This window comes from Littorina saxatilis, linkage group LG10 (assembly GCF_037325665.1).
Source record: "Littorina saxatilis isolate snail1 linkage group LG10, US_GU_Lsax_2.0, whole genome shotgun sequence".
NCBI lineage: Eukaryota > Metazoa > Mollusca > Gastropoda > Littorinimorpha > Littorinidae > Littorina > Littorina saxatilis.
The window spans coordinates 4,145,954-4,167,939 of record NC_090254.1 but is presented as its reverse complement, the minus strand read 5'-3'; the positions used below and the strand labels follow the sequence as shown (position 1 = coordinate 4,167,939).

The 21,986-nt window shown below is 41.8% G+C and overlaps 1 protein-coding gene across 1 annotated transcript in view; it reads right to left on the bottom strand.

The window, feature by feature from the left end:
- LOC138979125 (adhesion G protein-coupled receptor L2-like) overlaps window positions 1-21,986 on the bottom strand; it is a 46,500-nt gene that overhangs the window by 18,017 nt on the left and 6,497 nt on the right. The window contains exon 2 of the mRNA XM_070351934.1: window positions 3,612-3,812. Within this exon, the coding sequence (XP_070208035.1) occupies window positions 3,612-3,812 (201 nt within the window). The remainder of the gene's footprint in view (window positions 1-3,611; window positions 3,813-21,986) is intronic.

The following is a 21,986-nucleotide window of genomic DNA, read 5'->3' as shown; positions in this document are numbered from 1 at the left end:
CTTCTGCTTCTGCTTTATAGTTTGTAAACTGGGGTCACTTCGTGAAATCATCAAACCCTAAAAGTGTGCAAAGTTTCAGAGGTCTAGCTTGAAAAACATCCGAGATAACCCTTCGTGGTCGGCTGGGCGTTAAGCAAACAAACAAACAAACAAAAAATCCGAGATAAACTCAACGTTAATTTTTTTTGTCCCCGGAAAGAGGGACGGCCGTCCGTCCATACAACCGGACACAATATGAATCCTAATACTCACCAATTACTCAGGTGAGTCAAAAACAGTCATCGCCGAGACTACCTTCAGATAGTCTCGGCCGGCTAACCCGAAGACCGAGGCGGGTCACGCTCGTCTCCGCGAAGCATGCGACCGTATACATATATTATAATAATAATTCTCTTTATTTATATAGCGCCTTATCCGAAGTTCAAAGCGCTTTTATGCCGTGTGAGATGGCATTTTTTACACAATATATCACGCATTCACATCGATCAGCAATATATTACCCAATATTGTCGGACTGTGTGATGATATCTTCTGCTATGGTCTGTTGAGACAGTGATATCAAAATCGAGACAGGAGGTCGAGATTTTGATATCACTGTCGAAACAGACCAATAGCAGAAGATATCATCACACAGTCAGTCAATCTATACATATAAATAAAAGAGAGTGTCTGTCTGTGTGTGTGTGTGTCTGTCTGTGGTCGCCATACCTCTGAGATGGCAAGAGGCAGGAACAAGATAGTGTGCACGTACACTCCCTAGGTGCCGCAGATGTGCACCTGGGTTTTAGTTTCTTGATTCATTGTTTCCTTTCTCAGATTATGGACCTCCCATTTATTGAATACAGCCTATATGGTGCAAGACCAGTTCAGTGCCTACTGTTCACCTGTAGCAAGCACATAATGCCAGTGATATTAGAGACTCGCTATTGCTCCTATGAGGGGAAGAAATGAAGAATGAACAAGAAGGGCAAAGCCCATACGACTCACATGCTTGACCTAAACCTAGCAATGACATCATACACTAAGAACTGCTTTACACATTTTTCCTACCAAAATACATGTGACCTTGACCCAAGGTCAAGGTCATCCAAGGTCATGCAACACAAAGCTGTTAATTCAAGACATAGGAAGTACAATGGTGCTTATTGGCTCTTTCTACCATGAGATATGGTCACTTTTAGTGGTTCACTACCTTATTTTGGTCACATTTCATAAGGGTCAAAGAGACCTTGACCTTGATCATATGTGACCAAATGTGTCTCATGATGAAAGCATAACATGTGCCCCACATAATTTTTAAGTTTGAAACAGTTATCTTCCATAGTTCAGGGTCAAGGTCACTTCAAAATATGTATACAATCCAACTTTGAAGAGCTCCTGTGACCTTGACCTTGAAGCAAGGTAAACCAAACTGGTATCAAAAGATGGGGCTTACTTTGCCCTATATATCATATATAGGTGAGGTATTCAATCTCAAAAACTTCAGAGAAAATGTGAAAAATGTGAAAAATAGCTGTTTTTTAGACAACATTTATGGCCCCTGCGACCTTGACCTTGAAGCAAGGTCAAGATGCTATGTATGTTTTTTGGGGCCTTGTCATCATACACCATCTTGCCAAATTTGGTACTAATAGACTGAATAGTGTCCAAGAAATATCCAACGTTAAAGTTTTCCGGACGGCCGGACGGACGTCCGGACGGACGGACGGACGTCCGGACGGACGGACGGACGGACGGACGGACGACTCGGGTGAGTACATAGACTCACTTTTGCTTCGCATGTGAGTCAAAAATTAACTGGACAGTTCCGGAAATTTCTAGAAGGTAAGGGAGATAACTCTTTTTTTGTATCCAAACAAAGGAGGTAAAGCTAATGATAATGGGATAGCGAGCGTCTTAAATTGCTACAGGGCTCCGCTTACTCCCGGGCGAAGCCGGGCTTAACTGCTATCTATCTATCTATACATCTATACATACATACATATAAATAAAAGAGAGTGTCTGTCTGTCTGTGTGTGTGTGTGTGTGTGTCTGTCTGTCTGTGGTCGCCATACCTCTGAGATGGCAAGAGGCAGGAACAAGATAGTGTGCACGCACACTCCCTAGGTGCCGCAGATGTGCACCTGGGTTTTAGTTTCTTGATTCATTGTTTCCTTTCTCAGATTATGGACCTCCCATTTATTGAATACAGCCTATATGGTGCAAGACCAGTTCAGTGCCTACTGTTCACCTGTAGCAAGCACATCATGCCAGTGATATTAGAGACTCGCTATTGCTCCTATGAGGGGAAGAAATGAAGAATGAAAAATTAACTGGACAGTTCCGGAAATTTCTAGAAGGTAAGGGAGATAACTCTTTTTTTGTATCCAAACAAAGGAGGTAAAGCTAATGATAATGGGATAGCGAGCGTCTTAAATTGCTACAGGGCTCCGCTTACTCCCGGGCGAAGCCGGGCTTAAAGAAAGAAAAATTAACTGGACAGTTCCGGAAATTTCTAGAAGGTAAGGAAGATAACTCTTTTTTTGTATCCAAACAAAGGAGGTAAAGCTAATGATAATGAGATAGCGAGCGTCTTAAATTGCTACAGGGCTCCGCTTACTCCCGGGCGAAGCCGGGCTTAACTGCTAGTGTTAGATATATTGCTAATTCTCTGGCCATTTTGTATTTACTGTAAAGAAATTACAAAAGTATTTGTCTCAGTTTTGGCTCTTCCATATCCCTCCCTCTGATTATTATTTCTTTTTGTTCACTCTTTTCTTGTACTTTTCAGTATTTAAAAATGTCTTTTCTTTCAAAAAGTCTTCAGTCACTTGCTCAACTAAATTCTGGGATCATTACATTTTCATATATATTTGTTTGTTTTTAAATTTAGGTGTTTTTGTTTTTGAAGTGGGGAAGCAATAAAGAGGTCGTCGATATCAAAACTGATATCGACGGAAATGTCGTCGATATCACTTTTACAATGAGCTCAGTTTTGCCCAATTGACCAATGGAAATCCACGTAACATATGAAATAGCAATATATATATATATATATATATATATACTACTTACTGAACCTATTTTCTTCCATTCTGAGCACAATTTTAGAGTGACATATCTATATATTTTTGAAATCAGGAGAAGATGAAGAACACAAGGCGATCATATTTTAATCTGTGACGGAAAATTCGATTTTAATGACAACTTTAATAAGCAAACTCATTAACTATTTTTCAAGCTTCCAAGCTGAAATGCAATCCCATAGTCCGGACTTCGTCGAAGATTGCTTGACCAATATTGTCTGGGGATATCATCCACAGAAACTCTCATGTGAAGTTTCATGAAGATCGGTCCTATAGTTTTCTCGGAATCGTTCTACACGCACACACATACTCCACCACCCTCGTCTCGATTCCCAGACTATGTTATTAACATAGTGTCGTTTTTACATTTAGTCACATTTTGACTAAACTTTTTAACTTAATAAGTTTAGTCAAAATGTGACTAAATGTAAAAGCGACACTTTCGGCCACTCTGTGTTTACTGTTCGGGTAAGGCAGCAGTTCATTTATCCTTCAGTATTTACAATGCCATGAATCTGAAAATGATTTTCCCCGCGAATAACTTACCTGTGAGAACAAGCCAGCAGAAATGGCGACGATGATTGCGGGACAGCCATAACCGATGCCGAAGTAGACAGGCATCATGGACCAGGACGTCTCAAAGACCAGCACGAGCTTCATGTAGATCTGCAGACCCTCCGTCGCCATCCAGAAGAAGCTGGCCAGGAAGAGAAAGTGCAGGAACCCGGCGATTACCGCACACCCCGTCTGTGACAACAGTGTAAAGAGGAGGTGAGGTGAGGTGATGCGAGGCAAGGCAAGGCAAGGCAAGGCAAGCTAAGCTAAGCTAAGCTAAGCTAAGCTAAGCGAAATTAGGATAACGTATGCGAGTGAGAGAGAGAGAGAGAGAGAGAGAGAGAGAGAGAGAGAGAGAAACATTGAAACATTGAAACATTGAACTTTATTACAGGAAAGATAGCATTAGGTCCGTAGGACCTTTCTTACAGCTAGTCCTGATCTAAGCAAAATGGTTATAATCGAAATGGGAATACATAGGAACAAACTTTTTATGATGAAACGCAGACACACGCAATAATAGTAATATAAGAATAAGATCATTTTTTATCGACATGTGATATACAGATATACAACCATACATTATCAGAACACACACACACACATATATATACACGCACACGCACACGCACACACACACAGAAGATCAACTAACTTATAAGGCAAGCCAACATAACACGACACACTAACCAAACAAAGGATCAGGTAGCAAAGTTAAAAAAATAAAAAATAAAAAAATAAAAATAAAAAAAAAACCCGTTCATGACCTAATATATACCATCTTAGATTATGAAGGAATCACCATGCCAATATAAAATGCAGTAATACTATCTTAGATACTAGAAGGAGTAATACACGAGAATGTATTCTTATCACACCAAGTTGACGCAAGACACATACATGCACATTTTCAGAAGGATAAAAGGCACACATACGTTTGAGCAACCAGGCACATTACATTAAAGTGATGTTTGAATGTATTTTTGCAGATGTGTTTTGAATGTTTTAAGGTTACTGGTCGATTTTAAGCATGTAGGTAGGGAGTTCCAGACATAAGCTCCCGAGTATGAAAGACTAGTTTTAAATATGTCAATGCGTGGCTTCGGGCAGGCCAGATTATGCTTGAAAGTGGAATACCGAGAAGGTGTTGATTGAAACAAGTGAGTTAGATATTCGGGTGCTTGGTCATGTAGGATCTTGTGCATGAAAACTGATTTATTAAATAAAAGCTGTTGTTTAAGTTGAGGTATATTGAGGGCTGTCAGTTTTGCGTCAGTAGTTAGTGATGGGTCAGGCAGAATGAGTTTAGCTGACCTACGATGACGAGAATTTATAGTTTTGAATAATGCATCACTACAGCCATCCCAGATGACAGAGGCATAATCAATGTGAGGTTTGATGTGGGCGTTGTAGAACATTTTTCGGGCGTCTAAAGTTATGACTGACTGAAGTTTTGAAAGTAGGTATAAATTTCTTGAAACGCGTTTACACAGATGTTCAATGTGGGAATGCCACCTAAGCTTATCATCGATAATCACGCCTAGCAGTTTGTGTTCGCTAACCTTTTCTATTGAGTTTCCGTTGATGGTGAGATCTAGTGAGAGGGGGGACAACTGATGCTTCTGGCGCGTTGTAATTACCATTGATTTAGATTTCAGAGGGTTTAGGACCATGTTGTTTTCAGAGCACCATTGTGAGATGTCTCTAAGGGTGTGCTGAAGAGATTGTTGAATATTTTCAAGACGTCTATTTTGTGTCCGTAGTGTTGTGTCATCAGCGAGCATGTGGCATTCTACTGAGTTGTCAGAGAAGTGAAGTGGAAGGTCATTAACGTAAATACAGAAAAGAATAGGACCTAAGACAGAGCCCTGGGGTACTCCATATAACACGGACTCCTCTCTTGAGTACGCACCATGTACATAGACTTGTTGCGATCGGTTTTCAAGGAAAGACTGAAAGAAAGACAGAGAGTCAGATCCATTGAGATATAGTGATAATTTGTTGAGGAGAATTTTATGATCAACGAGGTCAAAGGCCTTAGAAAAATCTAAGTATACGACCCCAGAGAGCTGGGAGGAATTTATGGCTGACAGACATTTGTCTGTCAAAAGCGAGAGCGCAGTAGAACATGAGTGGTTACTGCGGAAACCAGACTGCAAGGGGTGGAAAAGGGCCAAACGGTCCATGTATTTTGTGAGATTAATGTGAATATGTCTTTCAAGAAGCTTTGATAGTACTGAGAGTAAGGAAATAGGGCGGTAGTTGCTAATATCAGAAGTGTTTTTGGATTTGGGGAGAGGAATAACTTTAGCTTTCTTTAGTGCTTGCGGAAAGGTGTTGCGCTGTATGCAGAGATTAAAGATATATGTGAGAGAGTCAACTGTGTAAGGAAGGGAGAGTTTTAATAAGTGGTTGCTGATTTCATCAGGTCCTGAAGATTTTTTGTTCTGAAGTTGTGAAATCAGTCGTCCTAATTCGTGCACTGCAATGGGTGGGATTTGAAAGGGTGCTTTATTCGCCGTCTTTTGTTTGCAGTAGAGGGATAGATTGTCAGAGTTGTTGGGAGAGGCATTGTCAGGGTTGCTAAGAGAGGTAGCTACAGACGAAAAGTGAGAGTTAAAGATGAGAGAGAGAGAGAGAGAGAGAGAGAGATTAGCATTCACAATATAATAATAATAATAACAAGAAGGGCAAATCCCATACGACTCACATGCTTGACCTTGACCTTTACATGACCTTGACCTTCAGGGTCAAGGTCAAATAACTAAACCTAGCAATGACATCATACACTAAGAACTGCTTTACACATTTTTCCTACCAAAATACATGTGACCTTGACCCAAGGTCAAGGTCATCCAAGGTCATGCAACACAAAGCTGTTAATTCAAGACATAGGAAGTACAATGGTGCTTATTGGCTCTTTCTACCATGAGATATGGTCACTTTTAGTGGTTCACTACCTTATTTTGGTCACATTTCATAAGGGTCAAAGTGACCTTGACCTTGATCATATGTGACCAAATGTGTCTCATGATGAAAGCATAACATGTGCCCCACATAATTTTTAAGTTTGAAACAGTTATCTTCCATAGTTCAGGGTCAAGGTCACTTCAAAATATGTATACAATCCAACTTTGAAGAGCTCCTGTGACCTTGACCTTGAAGCAAGGTAAACCAAACTGGTATCAAAAGATGGGGCTTACTTTGCCCTATATATCATATATAGGTGAGGTATTGAATCTCAAAAACTTTAGAGAAAATGGGAAAAGTGTGAAAAATAGCTGTTTTTTAGACAACATTTATGGCCCCTGCGACCTTGACCTTGAAGCAAGGTCAAGATGCTATGTATGTTTTTTGGGGCCTTGTCATCATACACCATCTTGCCAAATTTGGTACTGATAGACTGAATAGTGTCCAAGAAATATCCAACGTTAAAGTTTTCCGGACGGGGGGGGGGGGGGGGGGGGGGGGGGGGGGGGGGACGGACGGACGGACGACTCGGGTGAGTACATAGACTCACTTTTGCTTCGCATGTGAGTCACTAAAATTGGAGATTTATAGAGCGCTTGACGTTCTCTAAGCGCTTTACAATGAAAAAACATACATACATACTCATACAAAGGCAAAGCGAAAAAGCATGTGCAGCAGCATTCAGCACACAAGTGAACAACGAAACACTGCATCGAATACAAGCTGCAAGCATACTAACACAGGCACAACATTCAAACACCTGATCAAAAATGCACCATGTTGAAACAAAAATTAATCAAAATACTGTGTGAAGAAGTGTGTTTTAAAGTTTGATTTGAAGGAACAAAAAGTTTGGCAGTGTCGGATTGAGTAAGGACAGGCGATATGGTTGAGCAACGGCTGCAGAGTGGGAGAAGGCTCTCTGACCGTGCTGTTTGCGACTAAAGGAAGATAGACGGAATATTCTAGTGTCTACAGAGGAGCGGAGGGATCGTGAGGGTGTGTAGAGTGTGAACAGGTCAGACAGGTAGGATTGGGCTGAGCCAGATATGATTTTGTAGCAGATACAGCAGCACTTATATTGGATTCTCAGCTCTACAGGGAGCCAATGAAGTTTCTTAAGCAAGGGGGAACAGGACTGGGACCGAGGGGTTTTGCAGACAAGCCGGGCTGCAGAATTTTGAACGCGCTGCAAAGGATGGATGACAGACTGAGGACAGCCAATGAGAACAGAATTTCCGTAATTTTGAATTTCCGTAGTCTGAATAGTGTCCAAGAAATATCCAACGTTAAAGTTTTCCGGACGGACGTCCGGACGGACGGACGGACGGACGTCCGGACGGACGGACGGACGGACGACTCGGGTGAGTACATAGACTCACTTTTGCTTCGCATGTGAGTCAAAAATCGACAACGAGGCTTGGTGCAAAGTAAAGTGCGGAGACGACGAGGCAAACTGTTGTGTTTACAACTGCAAGTGCAACAGTGGAATGAAGAAAGAGAAATATGGTGGACAGAATTTGTCATTGTATGGCTTTCCGATGGGTGCAAGTGCGAAGGCGCAACAGCGAAGGACGCGCTGGGTGCAAGCAATCCGACGACAGGGGTTTGTCGTGCCATTGAAAAGTCAGTCTGCTCGCGTCACTTCGTGTCTGGCAATGGCCCGGCTATCAACGATGCCAACTCCGTTGACTTCGTACCCACCCTTAATCTTGGATTTGAGAGAACATCAAGAACAAGTGACTCTAGCAAAAGGACAAGGTACTGGTCGGAGACGTGACTTTGTCCGCTGAAGACCGACGACAAGCAAGCGGTTTTGCTCCCACTACACCCCCCTGTGTCAACGCTGAAAATATCATCGGATCTGGAAGAGACTCAGAGCCAAGTAAGCTTTGTTTGTTTTTATCAATTTATGATCTGCTGACTTCAAATTGTCTTCCTACATCAGTGTATAAGAAATTTAAAATGAATCGGCAGCCCAAAACGGATGCATAGGAAGGGTCACGAAACAGATTCAAGAGTTTAGAAAGCAAACAAACAAGATGTAGACATATTTATTTATTTATTTTATTTACGAGGATTTATATCGCGCACGTATCTCACCACACAAGGCGACTCAAGGCGCATGCTACCTATTAATGCCGTGTGAGACATATGTCGACAAGCCGCGTGCAGTCAATCAACCGACTCTTGAATCGAGAAGATTAAGGAGGTTACTTGATACAGATAGTGATGCAGTTTTTAAGACATCGATAAAGCTCATGCTGAATCATTTTTTTTATTCCCAGAAATGTACCATTGAATTGATGCAACAACAAAAATAGCACTAGATTTCTACAATTCTAATCTTGCATAGAACACTCCGAAATAATTTCCGGGGAGCATCTCCCGCACCCCTAATTTTTTTTCCATTTCAGGAGTTATTTCCCTCATGTATTTTCATGCTTAAATGCTGTGAGTGTGATGCATGTGTAATCTGATAACAAGATCATTGATGCTAATTCTATTGCTAATGTATACATTTGATTTTGTATTTACAGAAGCAGCCATTCTTTTGCCCTCCGCATCTAGTGAGAGCTTAGGACCAGGGCCAGATCATGCTTTTGCAAAGAGGGACACGACTACATGTGAGGGTATTGTTATTGAAACACAGACTACATCAAGTTGGCAGAGCTGCAGATGACAATTAATTACATAGCAGGCCTCTGTGATTAATCGTCTGACTGAAGATGTTTCTGGCTTGAAGAAAGACAACATGAAGCTGAAGGAGAACATACGCTCTTTTTCTGTTGATTCTCTACTGAAAAATGACACTGCAGTATGGTTTTAGACATATTGATGATCTTTCGGTATGCATGTACCTACTTCGTAAAAAAGGCAGGTCTACATTACTGGGTTGATGAGCTGTCTGTGTGTGTGTGTATGTGTGTGTCTGTCTCGACTTAACAGCTTATTGCTGGGAAACTACTGGGCGCAGTTCATTCAAAAGTTGATACACTAACTTAATAATAGGTCCGATTGATCGTATTAAAACTTCATAATGTTACCTGGGACCTAAATGCGAAATAAACCACAAAAACGACTTGACGGTGGGAGGAATTCACACGGAGCAACAGCCAGCCAGGCAGCCTGATAGAACAGCCAGCCAGCGGATACTGTCGTCACAAAAAGACGTCATGACAAAGTTACACGCAAAGCGAAAGAGACTTTGACGTCATTTACTTTTGTTCGGAATTTTCCGTCTGTTCCTAGCTTGTCAGTGAAGACTTGACGTGAGTAAGCTTACCCAAAACGTCTTTGTTCTCTATTCACATTGCAGCTGTGAAATAATCAGTCTTGTGTCTCGGTCGTGTAGGTACAGAGTTTGCTTCTGCAATCATTGTGTTCGTGTTGATGACGGCTTCATAAGACAAATCAGCGAATCTATCGTGAGGAAGACGTTTATGTACAAATCACCGAACCCAACCCATTTTTTGTGTGCATTTTTCTGAAGAATAAACTGCATGTGGTTAATTTCATCCGTTTAATGCTTGTCGAAACGAGCCATAAGGCTTTAGAATAAAAGATTTCACGCATTGCTTGGCCATCTGATCACAGATGAGGTCGCAGTTTCTAGGTTGAATCTATGAATCAGCCAGAGATAGATCTGCATTTCTGGTCAGAAACCAACATTCACACCACAGACATTCCAAACATTTATATTGTTAAATTATGAAGAGGGTCGGCAGTATATTTTTCACTGTGATCAAATAAAAGAGAAAGGCCAGTCACCACGCACATCCTCGGCTCGCATGCAATGTATTTATAGCAAAGGGAATGCCTGTAATTCACACAGAGCAATCACTTGGTCTTAAACGTGCACAAGACAAAAACTTTCATACTGGGAGAGCGAGCCAGTCTGAAGAGTACTCGGGTCCAGCGCGAGCGTTTTTTATTCCGTAACACATGTTTTCAAAATAACGGCACATTTTAAAGGCAATTTTGACGTTTTTGCAACGCATGAATGGTAATTCCAACGTAGCATAAAATACATTTGTCAATTTTTTCCCTTTTTCAAAAGTGGTGGAGTAGCCCAGCGGCCCCGTATTCTCGAGGTCCTGGGTTCGAGGGTGGTGACAAGCGGAGAGGGGAAAGGAGGAGGTGGGGGGGGGGGGGTGGGGGTAAGGGTAGTTGGTGGAGCAGACTGAGGTTTCAGGGCGGTGAGTTATGGAAATGTATTAAGGAGGTGTGTGTGTGTGTGTGTGTGTGTGTGTGCGCGTGCGTGCGACTGTGTGTGTGTGTACGTACGTGCGTGCGTGCGTGTGTGTTTGTGTGTGCGTTCATTACTTGCGTGTTTGCGCTTGCGTGCGTGCGTGTGGGCGTGCGTTTGTGTGGGCGTGCGTTTGTGTGTGTGTTCGTGTGTGTGTGTATGTCTGTGTGTGTGTGTGTGTGTGTGTGTTCGTGTGTGTTTGTGTGTGTGTGTGTGTGTGTGTGTGTGTGCGCGCGTGTTTATTTGTGTGTGTGTTTGTGTGTTGATACGTGAACGTGTGCTTAATTAGGACAGCACCTGGAAACCGCACGACTTTAGACAATTCTGCAACATTTCAACAAAAGCAACAAGGGGAAAGGGGGGGGGGGGGGTCGGGAGGAGGGGTATACAGATTGACTGATTGTTCCAGTGATTCTAGTATTGTGCTTACGAATAAATAAAATACACATTTGCACACACAACTATGTCTGCAACCACAACAACTTAAAAAAAATAATGAAAAGCGTTTTGATCGGGTAGCCACAGTCGTTTATTGCAAGATTTGTACCTGGAAAGATAATTAATCTAACACAAGGAAACCGAGAGGGAAATGACACAGAAAAACAGACCAGACAAGACGGGAATCGAACCCAAGACCTCCAAACTCCGAAACCAACACCATAACAACTGCGCCAACTAGGAAGCGATGAGAGCCCACGATTTATCTAACGCGGCCGAGTGCGGACAACCAGGACACCTATACCTAGGTATGTGTAACAGGAAAAGATGTCCCCCAGGACTCAAAGTCCGACCCCTAAATATAGGCTAGGACTTTCTGTCCTGGGAAAATGTGTCCGCTGAAAGTCTAGGAAAATGTGTCCGGGTGGGGACTATCGTTCCTAGGAACGGGAGCCCTACGGAACGAAAGTCCGTAGGACTCTTTTTCCCAGCGGACAACTTTTCCTTTTACACCGGTTTAAAACACCACCGGAACCCCCCCCCCCCCCCCCCCCCCCCCCCCCTGGAAAAAGCATGTACCTTGCTTTGAGTGTTTGGTTTTTTATATTTAGTCAAGTTTTGACTAAATATTTTAACATCGAGGGGGAATCGAAACGAGGGTCGTGGTGTATGTGCGTGTGTGTGTGTGTGCGTGTGTGCGTGTGTGTGTGTGTGTGTAGAGCGATTCAGACTAAACTACTGGACCGATCTTTATGAAATTTGACATGAGAGTTCCTGGGTATGAAATCCCCATACGTTTTTTTCATTTTTTTGATAAATGTCTTTGATGACGTCATATCCGGCTTTTCGTGAAAGTTGAGGCGGCACTGTCACGCCCTCATTTTTCAACCAAATTGGTTGAAATTTTGGTCAAGTAATCTTCGACGAAAATTAATTAATGACTTTGGTCATTAAAAATCGGAAAATTGTAAAAAAAAATAAAAATTTATAAAACGATCCAAATTTACGTTTATCTTATTTTCCATCATTTGCTGATTCCAAAAACATATAAATATGTTATATTTGGATTAAAAACAAGCTCTGAAAATTAAATATATAAAAATTATTATCAAAATTAAATTGTCCAAATCAATTTAAAAACACTTTCATCTTATTCCTTGTCGGTTCCTGATTCCAAAAACATATACATATGATATGTTTGGATTAAAAACACGCTCAGAAAGTTAAAACAAAGAGAGGTACAGAAAAGCGTGCTATCCTTCTTAGCGCAACTACTACCCCGCTCTTCTTGTCAATTTCACTGCCTTTGCCATGAGCGGTGGACTGACGATGCTACGAGCATACGGTCTTGCTGAAAAATGGCAGCTACTTGACTAAATATTGTATTTTCGCCTTACGCGACTTGTTTTTACTAGTTTTAGCACCAAAACAATGCTGCTCTTAACCCTCAAAACAAGGCCCAGAATGCACCAGATTGCACAGATTTTAACCGTTTTTCAAAAATTTTCCGGGGGAGCATGCCCCCGGACCCTCCTAGTTCGCGTGCCTGCTTTGCAGGCGCGCGCTTGTGGCTTCGCCACTTCGCTGATTTGCCCCCCCAAAAAAGGAGGAACCCCCCCCTTACAACTCATTTGGTCCGGCCCTGGGCAGGTACAATGTTACTCATTTTGATCAGCTCGTTTACGTATATTTTTTGCATTCAGATCATTTAGAATAACTTCGGCATGAAAATGCATTTATTTGGCGAAATCAGTACAGCAGTAAGCTAGATTCTTTCCCTTCAGTTTGTTTGCGTGACTGAATTTTGTCTTCAAGAATGTACCACTTGCTTGATTTTGATTGTTTGTTCTGCTCATTGGCACGAAATGCATCTTGCAAAATATCAATTTGTTGAATGAAAACGGAATAAGTGAAGTTCAAACATTTATCTGCTTGCAAAAACAATCGCAAGGATAGATCTATCTGCTTCATTGACAGACAGATTGTCATTGAATTTCAAAAGCATGACTCGGTTTGCTCTCCGATTAGATACTAAGTGTTTGTGTTCTTAGATTTATTGGCCATGTGGGCTGTTTACGATCATAACACTGTACGTGTTGGTTTGTGATGGTGCAATCTGCAGATCAAAGGGGATTGACCACATGGTGATGCAGTGATCAATGCAACTTATGTTCATCACCACTCAACATTGCCTTCTACCAATCTCAATGGCAAAACGAAAGGTACAGTAACATGCTTGTGATTTCACATTATGTAATGTCTGTGGCGATCAACCTAGTTTTTAACTCTAGTCTAACTGATCATGCTTATTAGTATTCAATTACATACGATATATTCTCCGCCCCAGCTCCACCCTCACCCCATAGCGCTGCCAATCAGCCTCTACACTACAGTCCAACAACTAGGTCTATACCTCTAAAAGCCCCCCCCCCCCCCCCCCCCCCTCCGTGCAACATATGTTGCCGTATGCACATGTGTGTGGTCATAAGGAGTGCTCTAATAGTTCCAGAACATACCCGACCACACTCATACACAGGGTACTGACAAAGGAACTTTTTTTTCAGTCTCCATCAGGGCTGTCATATATATGCAGACAGGTGTAACGGACGTTTTAGCAGCCACTGTACCACACATGTCATAAGGTAAATATAGGTATATTGGTATATTTACAAACTGTTCACTCTGTTGGTTTTTCTTGCAGCATTTATTCAGAAACTCTGTAAATTGTGGCAATTACATATGAAGACGTAACCGGCACGGTTGGCCTAGTGGTAAGGCGTCCGCCCCGTGATCGGGAGGTCGTGGGTTCGAACCCCGGCCGGGTCATACCTAAGACTTTAAAATTGGCAATCTAGTGGCTGCTCCGCCTGGCGTCTGGCATTATGGGGTTAGTGCTAGGACTGGTTGGTCCGGTGTCAGAATAATGTGACTGGGTGAGACATGAAGCCTGTGCTGCGACTTCTGTCTTGTGTGTGGCGCACGTTATATGTCAAAGCAGCACCGCAATGATATGGCCCTTCGTGGTCGGCTGGGCGTTAAAGGCACAGTAAGCCTCCCGTAAACCATCACAGATACGGTCAGGCTTTTACACACAGTACAAACACCCTTTCATTTAAACACTCACCGATTGAGAACATCCTAGGTGCCCTCCGTAAAGAGCGAACAATTTTCAAAGAATTTATTTTTGCGTGGTTTATCTTACCCCTGAGCCATCGTGAACCCGTGTGATCCAGTTTCCCTTTTTCACAATGTAGTCGTCAGTTAGCCTTATTTGAATGCGACTCGATGTGAGCTTATTTACAATAGCACGTTTTTATGCACGAAACAAACGGCTGTGGTTCACAAGAACTCTAGCGATGGCTTTTGACTGTTGAGAGGAACGGCGATATGCACTGACTGATAAACCGTCGTCTGCTAAGACCATTGCGTGACCCTGCTTCCGGGCTTTTCGTTTTTCAAACTTTCACAACTTCGAATTGCACTGATCTTGTCTTGATGAAAAAAGAATTCTTTTATGATTAAAGAATGTTTGTGTAACAAGCTAGATTTTAAAAGTTAGGTCTAGCGCAAAAACGCACCACGGTCCAAAAACATTCTGATAATCATCGATCCACGGCTGTCGCCAGTTTAAGGGAAGTAACTCAGTTTTGACCTGAGTTCAGGATAGGTCCAAAAAGTGTTCGAGACAATCTGCAAAATTAATTCTTTAAAAATTGCTCGCTCTTTACGTAGGGCACCTAGGATGTTCCCGTTTGGTGAGCGTTCAAATGGAAGGGTGTTTGTACTGTGTGTAAAAGCCTGACAGTATCTGTGATGGTTTACGGGAGGCTTACTGTCCGGGCGTGATTTCCGGGATATTCATAACAGCCGTCCAGCACCAAAACGAGGCGCCATTGTTCTTCAGGGCCAAGTCCACGAAAATAAATTCTTTGAAAATTTCTCACGCTCGACAGAAAGCAGCCAGGATGTTCCCGTTCGGTGAGCGTTTAAATGGAAGTATGCTTGTACTGTTTGTAGACGCTCGGGGAGCTCTGTGATGGTTTACGGGAGGCTTACTGTGCCTTTAAGCAACAAAAAAAATAAAAAATATGAAGACGTTCAACTTATTATTGAAGAAATAGAATCAAAATTGGTTTATTCTGTATTTGAATTTTGATCAAGTGATTAGAGAAACAGTTTCTTGAACAGCTAAGCTACAAGTACAAGGTCAACAACATAAACAGGTGACTGGAGACTCAGGCATTGATTTTGTTTTAAAATATGCACAGCAATGTTTACTGTACGGGGGTGGGTGGGGGGGGGGGGGGGGATTTAAAGTGTTCTTTTGGCTTCCAGAGAGGTGCTACGCCTGTTAAGATGGAAATGAAATAGAATAGTTGATGGTAAGGGTTATCACAAAACAGCAAGGATAATGTTGCATGCCTGTATTTTCAGTTTGAGTGGTTTTTTTTAATTCCACTTCACGCAGTTTCCCGAAAACTGCGTCATATACGAGATACGCGCATGCGTGGACGGTCATATCACGCGCGTTCAATGGCAGTCGAACGTGTGTCGATTTTTCCTCTGACAAAATCGACGTAAATCCGAACTTTGTTTAGTTCATCCCAAGCTATTGTGTCTATCTTTGGAGCTGAGAGTTGATTGTGTGTTCTTTCAAGTAAGTCTGGAGTATTTGTTATAGTTTTCCTATTCTTTTGAGGCCAATATGTCTGACTCTGATCGGCTTCGTGACCGGGGGAAAAAACGGCCACATGGCGAAGATGAACTTCATGATGCATCTAGTGATGTGGATCAAGAAACAGAAATAGCATTACTGGACGACACGTCAGTGACAAAAACAGTGACAATGCCTGTGTCTGATTTTGATGCTATGAAACGTCAAAACGGGCGTATTTTAGCCGAAATAACCAGGTTTTTTGAAACCGCAAAGAAATCTGACGACACGTCAGAAGTGAAGAGGGCAAAACCATCAAGTTCAAAACGTGCTTCCGACACGGACATGTCACGAAAGGCAAGATATAAATCCGACTCTGAAGAGGGTGAAGTAACGGACTATGATGATGAAGGAGAGCAGGTGCTTACTCAGAGAAGATTCAAGAACAGCGAAGACTTGGATTTGGATGAAAGGGTAATTCGCCTAGTAAACCTGAACCAAAACACACTCGACACGAGTAAGAACGATGATCTCGATTTGAAAGACATTGCACAAGAGTATGAAAATGAAGAAGATGTGGGCCCAAAAATTAACACAGACCTCGGTGAGGTTATTCTCACAATGTTCAAAGGGAAAATGAGTGACGAAAAGCTAAAAGAAAAAAAAAATTGCAAAACACTGGCCCCCGGAAAATTGCAAAATCATGGTCCCACGTGTTAACTCTGAAATCTGGGACATTATGGACCACTCTGCGAAGTCTAAGGATCTACGGGCACAGTCAATCAAAAAAAAAAACCCGCTTCTGAGAGTGTGACGGATACGTGTCTGGCTGATAAAGATACTGTGGCCAAGACTCGGGTTAAAGACCTGATGGACGCTATTGGGTTGGTGCTGAAGGCCAGTAGCGATATCAGTGTGGACAGGCGAGCCCAGATTGTCACGGCTCCTCAAGTTAACAGGAAATACAGAAAACAGTTGTCAACAGAAATTCCTGTCACTGACAAGCTTTTCGGGGATGACTTGAAAAATGTGTGTGCTACAATTGACTCAACGTCAAAACTTGGACAGAATTTCACCCAGTCTGTGAAAGGAAGAAAGTTTTTTCCACATGCAAAAAACTGGGACAGCCAGTACTACCCTCGGGGGAGGGGCAGAGCCAGGAGTGCTATGTACTACCCGCAGAGAGGCAGGACACGAGGCTACCAGCGAGGCAGGGGCCGCAACTTTGTGAGAAGATCTCAAGATTAAAGCCACAAAGTAAGGTAAGTAAGTGATGATTGTACATCGAGTGAAGGAATACACAGACCATTACATTTCAAAGCAGGTAGATTGACAGAATATCTTGAAGAATGGCAAAAAATTACATCAGATGAATTCATACTTGGTATGGTTCAGGGTGCTGAAATACCCATTACTGACTATGATCAGTTGTCAAACATTTCTGCAAGTTCAAATCAGGTCCAAGGAAATCAGCAGAAAGTAATGGATGCAGAAATTCTAAAGCTACTAAAAAGAGTGTCAATAAAAAACACCAAGTTATTTCTCCTATCTTTTTTGTCAGGAAACCAGATGGTTCGTTCAGACTGATACTGAATCTAAAGAGATTTAATGAATCGGTTGCATATGAGCATTTCAAAATGAAAAGTTTGACTTCTGCAACAGATATGATAACACCTGGTTGTTTCATGGCGTCTGTAGATCTGCGTCACGCTTATTATTCTGTATCCATTAGATCAGAATTTAGAAAGTACCTCAAATTCAGATGGAGAGGTCAACTTTTTCAGTATACCTGCTTTGCCAATGGCCTGTGTAATTGTCCTCGCTATTTCACAAAACTGTTGAAGCCAGTGTATGCAAGCCTTAGATCACATTTTGTTGTCGTTGTTGTTTGTTTGTCTGCGTCATTAATAATAATAATAATAATAATAATGGTGATTTCTATAGCGCTTTCGAACACACAAAGCGCTTTACAAAAGCAATAACAACATCATTACCAGAATGACGCCATTGACGGAATAGAACACAATCATAAACACTTTACAACAAAACCAAAAACAAAACATAAATGTTACAAAAATCCAGAGGCTCTTACAGGAACGAACTCTCAGTATACACAACAATTATAATGCACACACTCTCACACACATACCCACACATGCCCACACACACACACACACACACACACACACACACACACACACACACACACACACACACACACACACACACAGAGTAAACATTGTTCATCCGAAAGTGCACATTCACAGGGTCGCGACAACTACATCATCAACATTAACCTTCTAGAATGCTTCTCTGAAGAGGTGAGTCTTGAGATTTGCTTTGAAAGAAGGCAGAGATGGACTGAGACGTAGAGACAAAGGGAGTTTGTTCCAGATATGATCAGCTGACGACTGTTTTTTGCAAGGTGATACGTTTGAAGAATGTGAACTAAATGTTCAGAAAACAGTATCTCTGTTTGAGTCTATCATGGGTTTTGTCATCCATGAAACAAACTCTGTTTTGATCCCTTGCAGAAAATTGAAGTATCTGGGTTTCTTGGTAGAATCAGAAAATATGTCAGTTACTCTGTCATCTGAAAAAGCATTGAAAATAAAGAATGCGTGTGCAGATCTGATAACCAAAAAGAAAACAACTATCAGACAGTTAGCTCAAGTTATTGGTCAAATTGTGGCAGCTTTTCCAGCAGTAATATGGGGTCCCCTGTTTTACAGACAGCTCGAGGAAAATAAATCCTCAGCACTGAAGAGAAATAAAGGAAATTTTGAAGCCTTTACATGCATCTCGACAGAAGCAGAAAAAGAACTGCATTGGTGGATTGATAATGTGGAAAACAGCTTTTTTCCTTTACAGAAAACAGATCCTAAATTAGAGATAAAAACTGATGCGTCATCATCAGTTGGCTGGGGAGCTGTATGTCAGTCATTGAAGACTGGCGGAAGGTGGTCAAAACTGGAACAAAAATTCCATATCAATGTGCTTGAGCTACTAGCAGTAGAATACGCTTTGAAGAGTTTTCAGAGTCTGCTGATTGGGAAACATGTTAAAGTACTATCTGATAATTCTTGTGCTGTCGCTTACCCGAAAAAGATGGGTGGTTCTCATTCTGCAGAGTGCAACACTGTCGCCAAGAACATTTGGCTCTGGGCTAAGCAAAGAAGCATATGGCTGACTGTCAGTCACATTCCTGGGAGAAATAATGAAGAGGCTGATGCAGAATCTCGAAATGTTAACGACAGGACAGAATGGAAACTGGACAGTGGTGTTTTTGAATTGATCACTCGCAAACTATTTTTTCCAGAAATTGACCTGTTTGCGTCACGCCTTAATTACCAGATTAAACCATTCATTTCATGGGGACCTGACCCAGAGTCATGGGCTGTAGATGCCTTCACTGTTAACTGGGGAAAGTGGCTACATATATGCTTTTCCTCCTTTCAGCCTGTTGCACAAAGTCCTGTGCAAATGGCAGAGGGATCAGGCAGATGGGCTGTTGATCGCACCGCTGTGGCCAACCGCACCTTGGTATCCACTCATGATGAGGATGCTGACCAGAGAACCAGTTCTTCTTCCGAAGCGGATCCGACTACTTCAACTGCCCCACAGCAACACACTCCACCCACTCCACAGGCAACTTCAGCTGATGGCATGCAGCTTATCCGGACAGCCTTGGAAAAACAGGGTGTTCAAGGAGAGACTCTTGAAATCATGTTCGCCTCATGGAGACAGTCAACAAAACAACAGTATGCATCTTACCTCGGCAAGTGGATCACTTTCTGTTCTAGACGGGGTTATAATCCCGTTCATGCGCCTGTGACTGAAGTGTTGGAATTTTTGACAGAACTGTACAAGCTAGGCCTAAGCTATAGTGCTATTAACACTGCCAGAAGTGCATTGTCATCGGTTGTGCAGACTAGGAATGAAAAAAAACACCAATTGGTTCACATCTTGCTGTTGGTGTGTTTGAGTATAGAACTCCAATGCCACGTTATCAGCTGACTTGGGATGTCTCTATTTTGTTATCTTACTTCAGAGATCAAGAAGAAAACTCTGCGCTAACATTGAAAAATGTGACAATTAAGTTGTGTGCTTTGCTGTTACTTTCTTCAGCACAGAGACTGCAAACCATTCATGCGTTAAAATTGAGCTGTGTACAGATACATGATAAAGGTTGTACCTTATATATTGTTGACAAGTTAAAGAGTACGAGACCTGGTTATCATCAGTCAGCGTTACAGCTTTTAAAGTATTCTGATGAAAAACTATGTGTTGTGAAATGCCTGGAGGAGTATATCTCTGGGACTGTTGAATTGAGGACTTCTGATCAGCTCATACTGTGTTTTCAACGGCCTCATGGACCAGCATCTAAAGACTCAATTTCCAGATGGATGAAAACAGTGTTAAGTTGTGCTGGAATTCAGAACTTTGGTTCCCATAGTTTTTGGGGAGCTGCTTCATCTGCCATGCTTGTATCTGGAGTTTCTTTGGAAGACATTTTGAAGTTGGTCTAAAGCATCCACTTTCCATAAGTTTTACAATAAACCTTAGGAAAGCAAATGTAAATCATCAGTAACTAATTCTATATTGAATTACTATGCACCAAAGAAATAACTGGAATGTGGAATGGATACATGCTGTTTTTTCGGTGATGCCTTAAGCAAGTTTAAGGATGTCGAGTCAGGATATCAAGATATCTTGTGCTGTTTTTGTGACATCATTGAAAGAAGGAATCTTTCTGTGTTGTATGAGTGACATTATTGAAAGAAGGAATCTTTTTTGAAAGTTGAATTATGTTAAACTGGTTTTACCATGAAGACCAGATGCAGGGCCTGTGGACTCTGCAGGACTGAACACTTTTTAATGGACGAATGCGATGACAAGTTTTTCATGAATTTTGTTTGCATACTGCTTTATTAAGTTCAAATCTTTTCAAATGAAGCACTAAGTCAGTGAAGGATCACAGCGAAAATGCAAAGATTGACGAAATATTGAGTTCCGAAGGTGAATAAATGTTCCATGATTACTTCTCGTATTACCGATGTTTTTGCTTTGTGATGAATCGGTGTGATTGGAATTTGTTCAACCGACTTTAAAGTCTCGTATATGACGCAGTTTTCAGGAAACTGCGTGAAGTGGAATTAGAAACATAAACGAGTACTTACGTAGGAAGTCGAAGTTTGTGTAGAATTCCACGATGCAGTTTACCAATGCAATACCAAACCCCGGCCTTCGTCGAAGATTGCTTGGCCAAAATTTCAATCAATTTAATGGGAAAAAAATGAGGGTGTGACAGTGCCGTCTCAACTTTTACAAAAAGCCGGATATGACGTCATCAAAGGTATTTATCGAAAAAATGAAAAAAACATCCGGGGATATCATACCCAGGAACTCTCATGTCAAATTTCATAAAGATCGGCCCAGTAGTTTAGTCTGAATCGCTCTACACACACACACACACACACACACACACACACACACACACACACACACACACACATACACCACAACCCTCGTCTCGATTCCCCCCTCTATGTTAAAACATTTAGTCAAAACTTGACTAAATGTAAAAACCAGACACGCGAACAAACAAACAAGTCGCGTAAGGCGAAAATACAACATTTAGTCAAGTAGCTGTCGAACTCACAGAATGAAACTGAACGCAATGCAACGCAGCAAGACCGTGTACTCGTAGCATCGTCAGTCCATCGCTCATGGCAAAAGGCAGTGAAATTGACAAGAAGAGCGGGGTAGTAGTTGCGCTGAGAAGGATAGCACGCTTTTCTGTACCTCTCTTCGTTTTAACTTTCTGAGCGTGTTTTCAATCCAAACATATCATATCTATATGTTTTTGGAATCAGGAACCGACAAGGAATAAGATGAAAGTGTTTTTAAATTGATTTCGAAAATTTAATTTTGATCATAATTTTTATATTTTTGAGTCACTTGAGAAAAAGTGACTCTATGTAATCGGTCAGTGTTAGTCTGTCCGGCCGGCCGTCCGGCCGGCCGTCCGTAGACACCACCTTAACGTTGGACT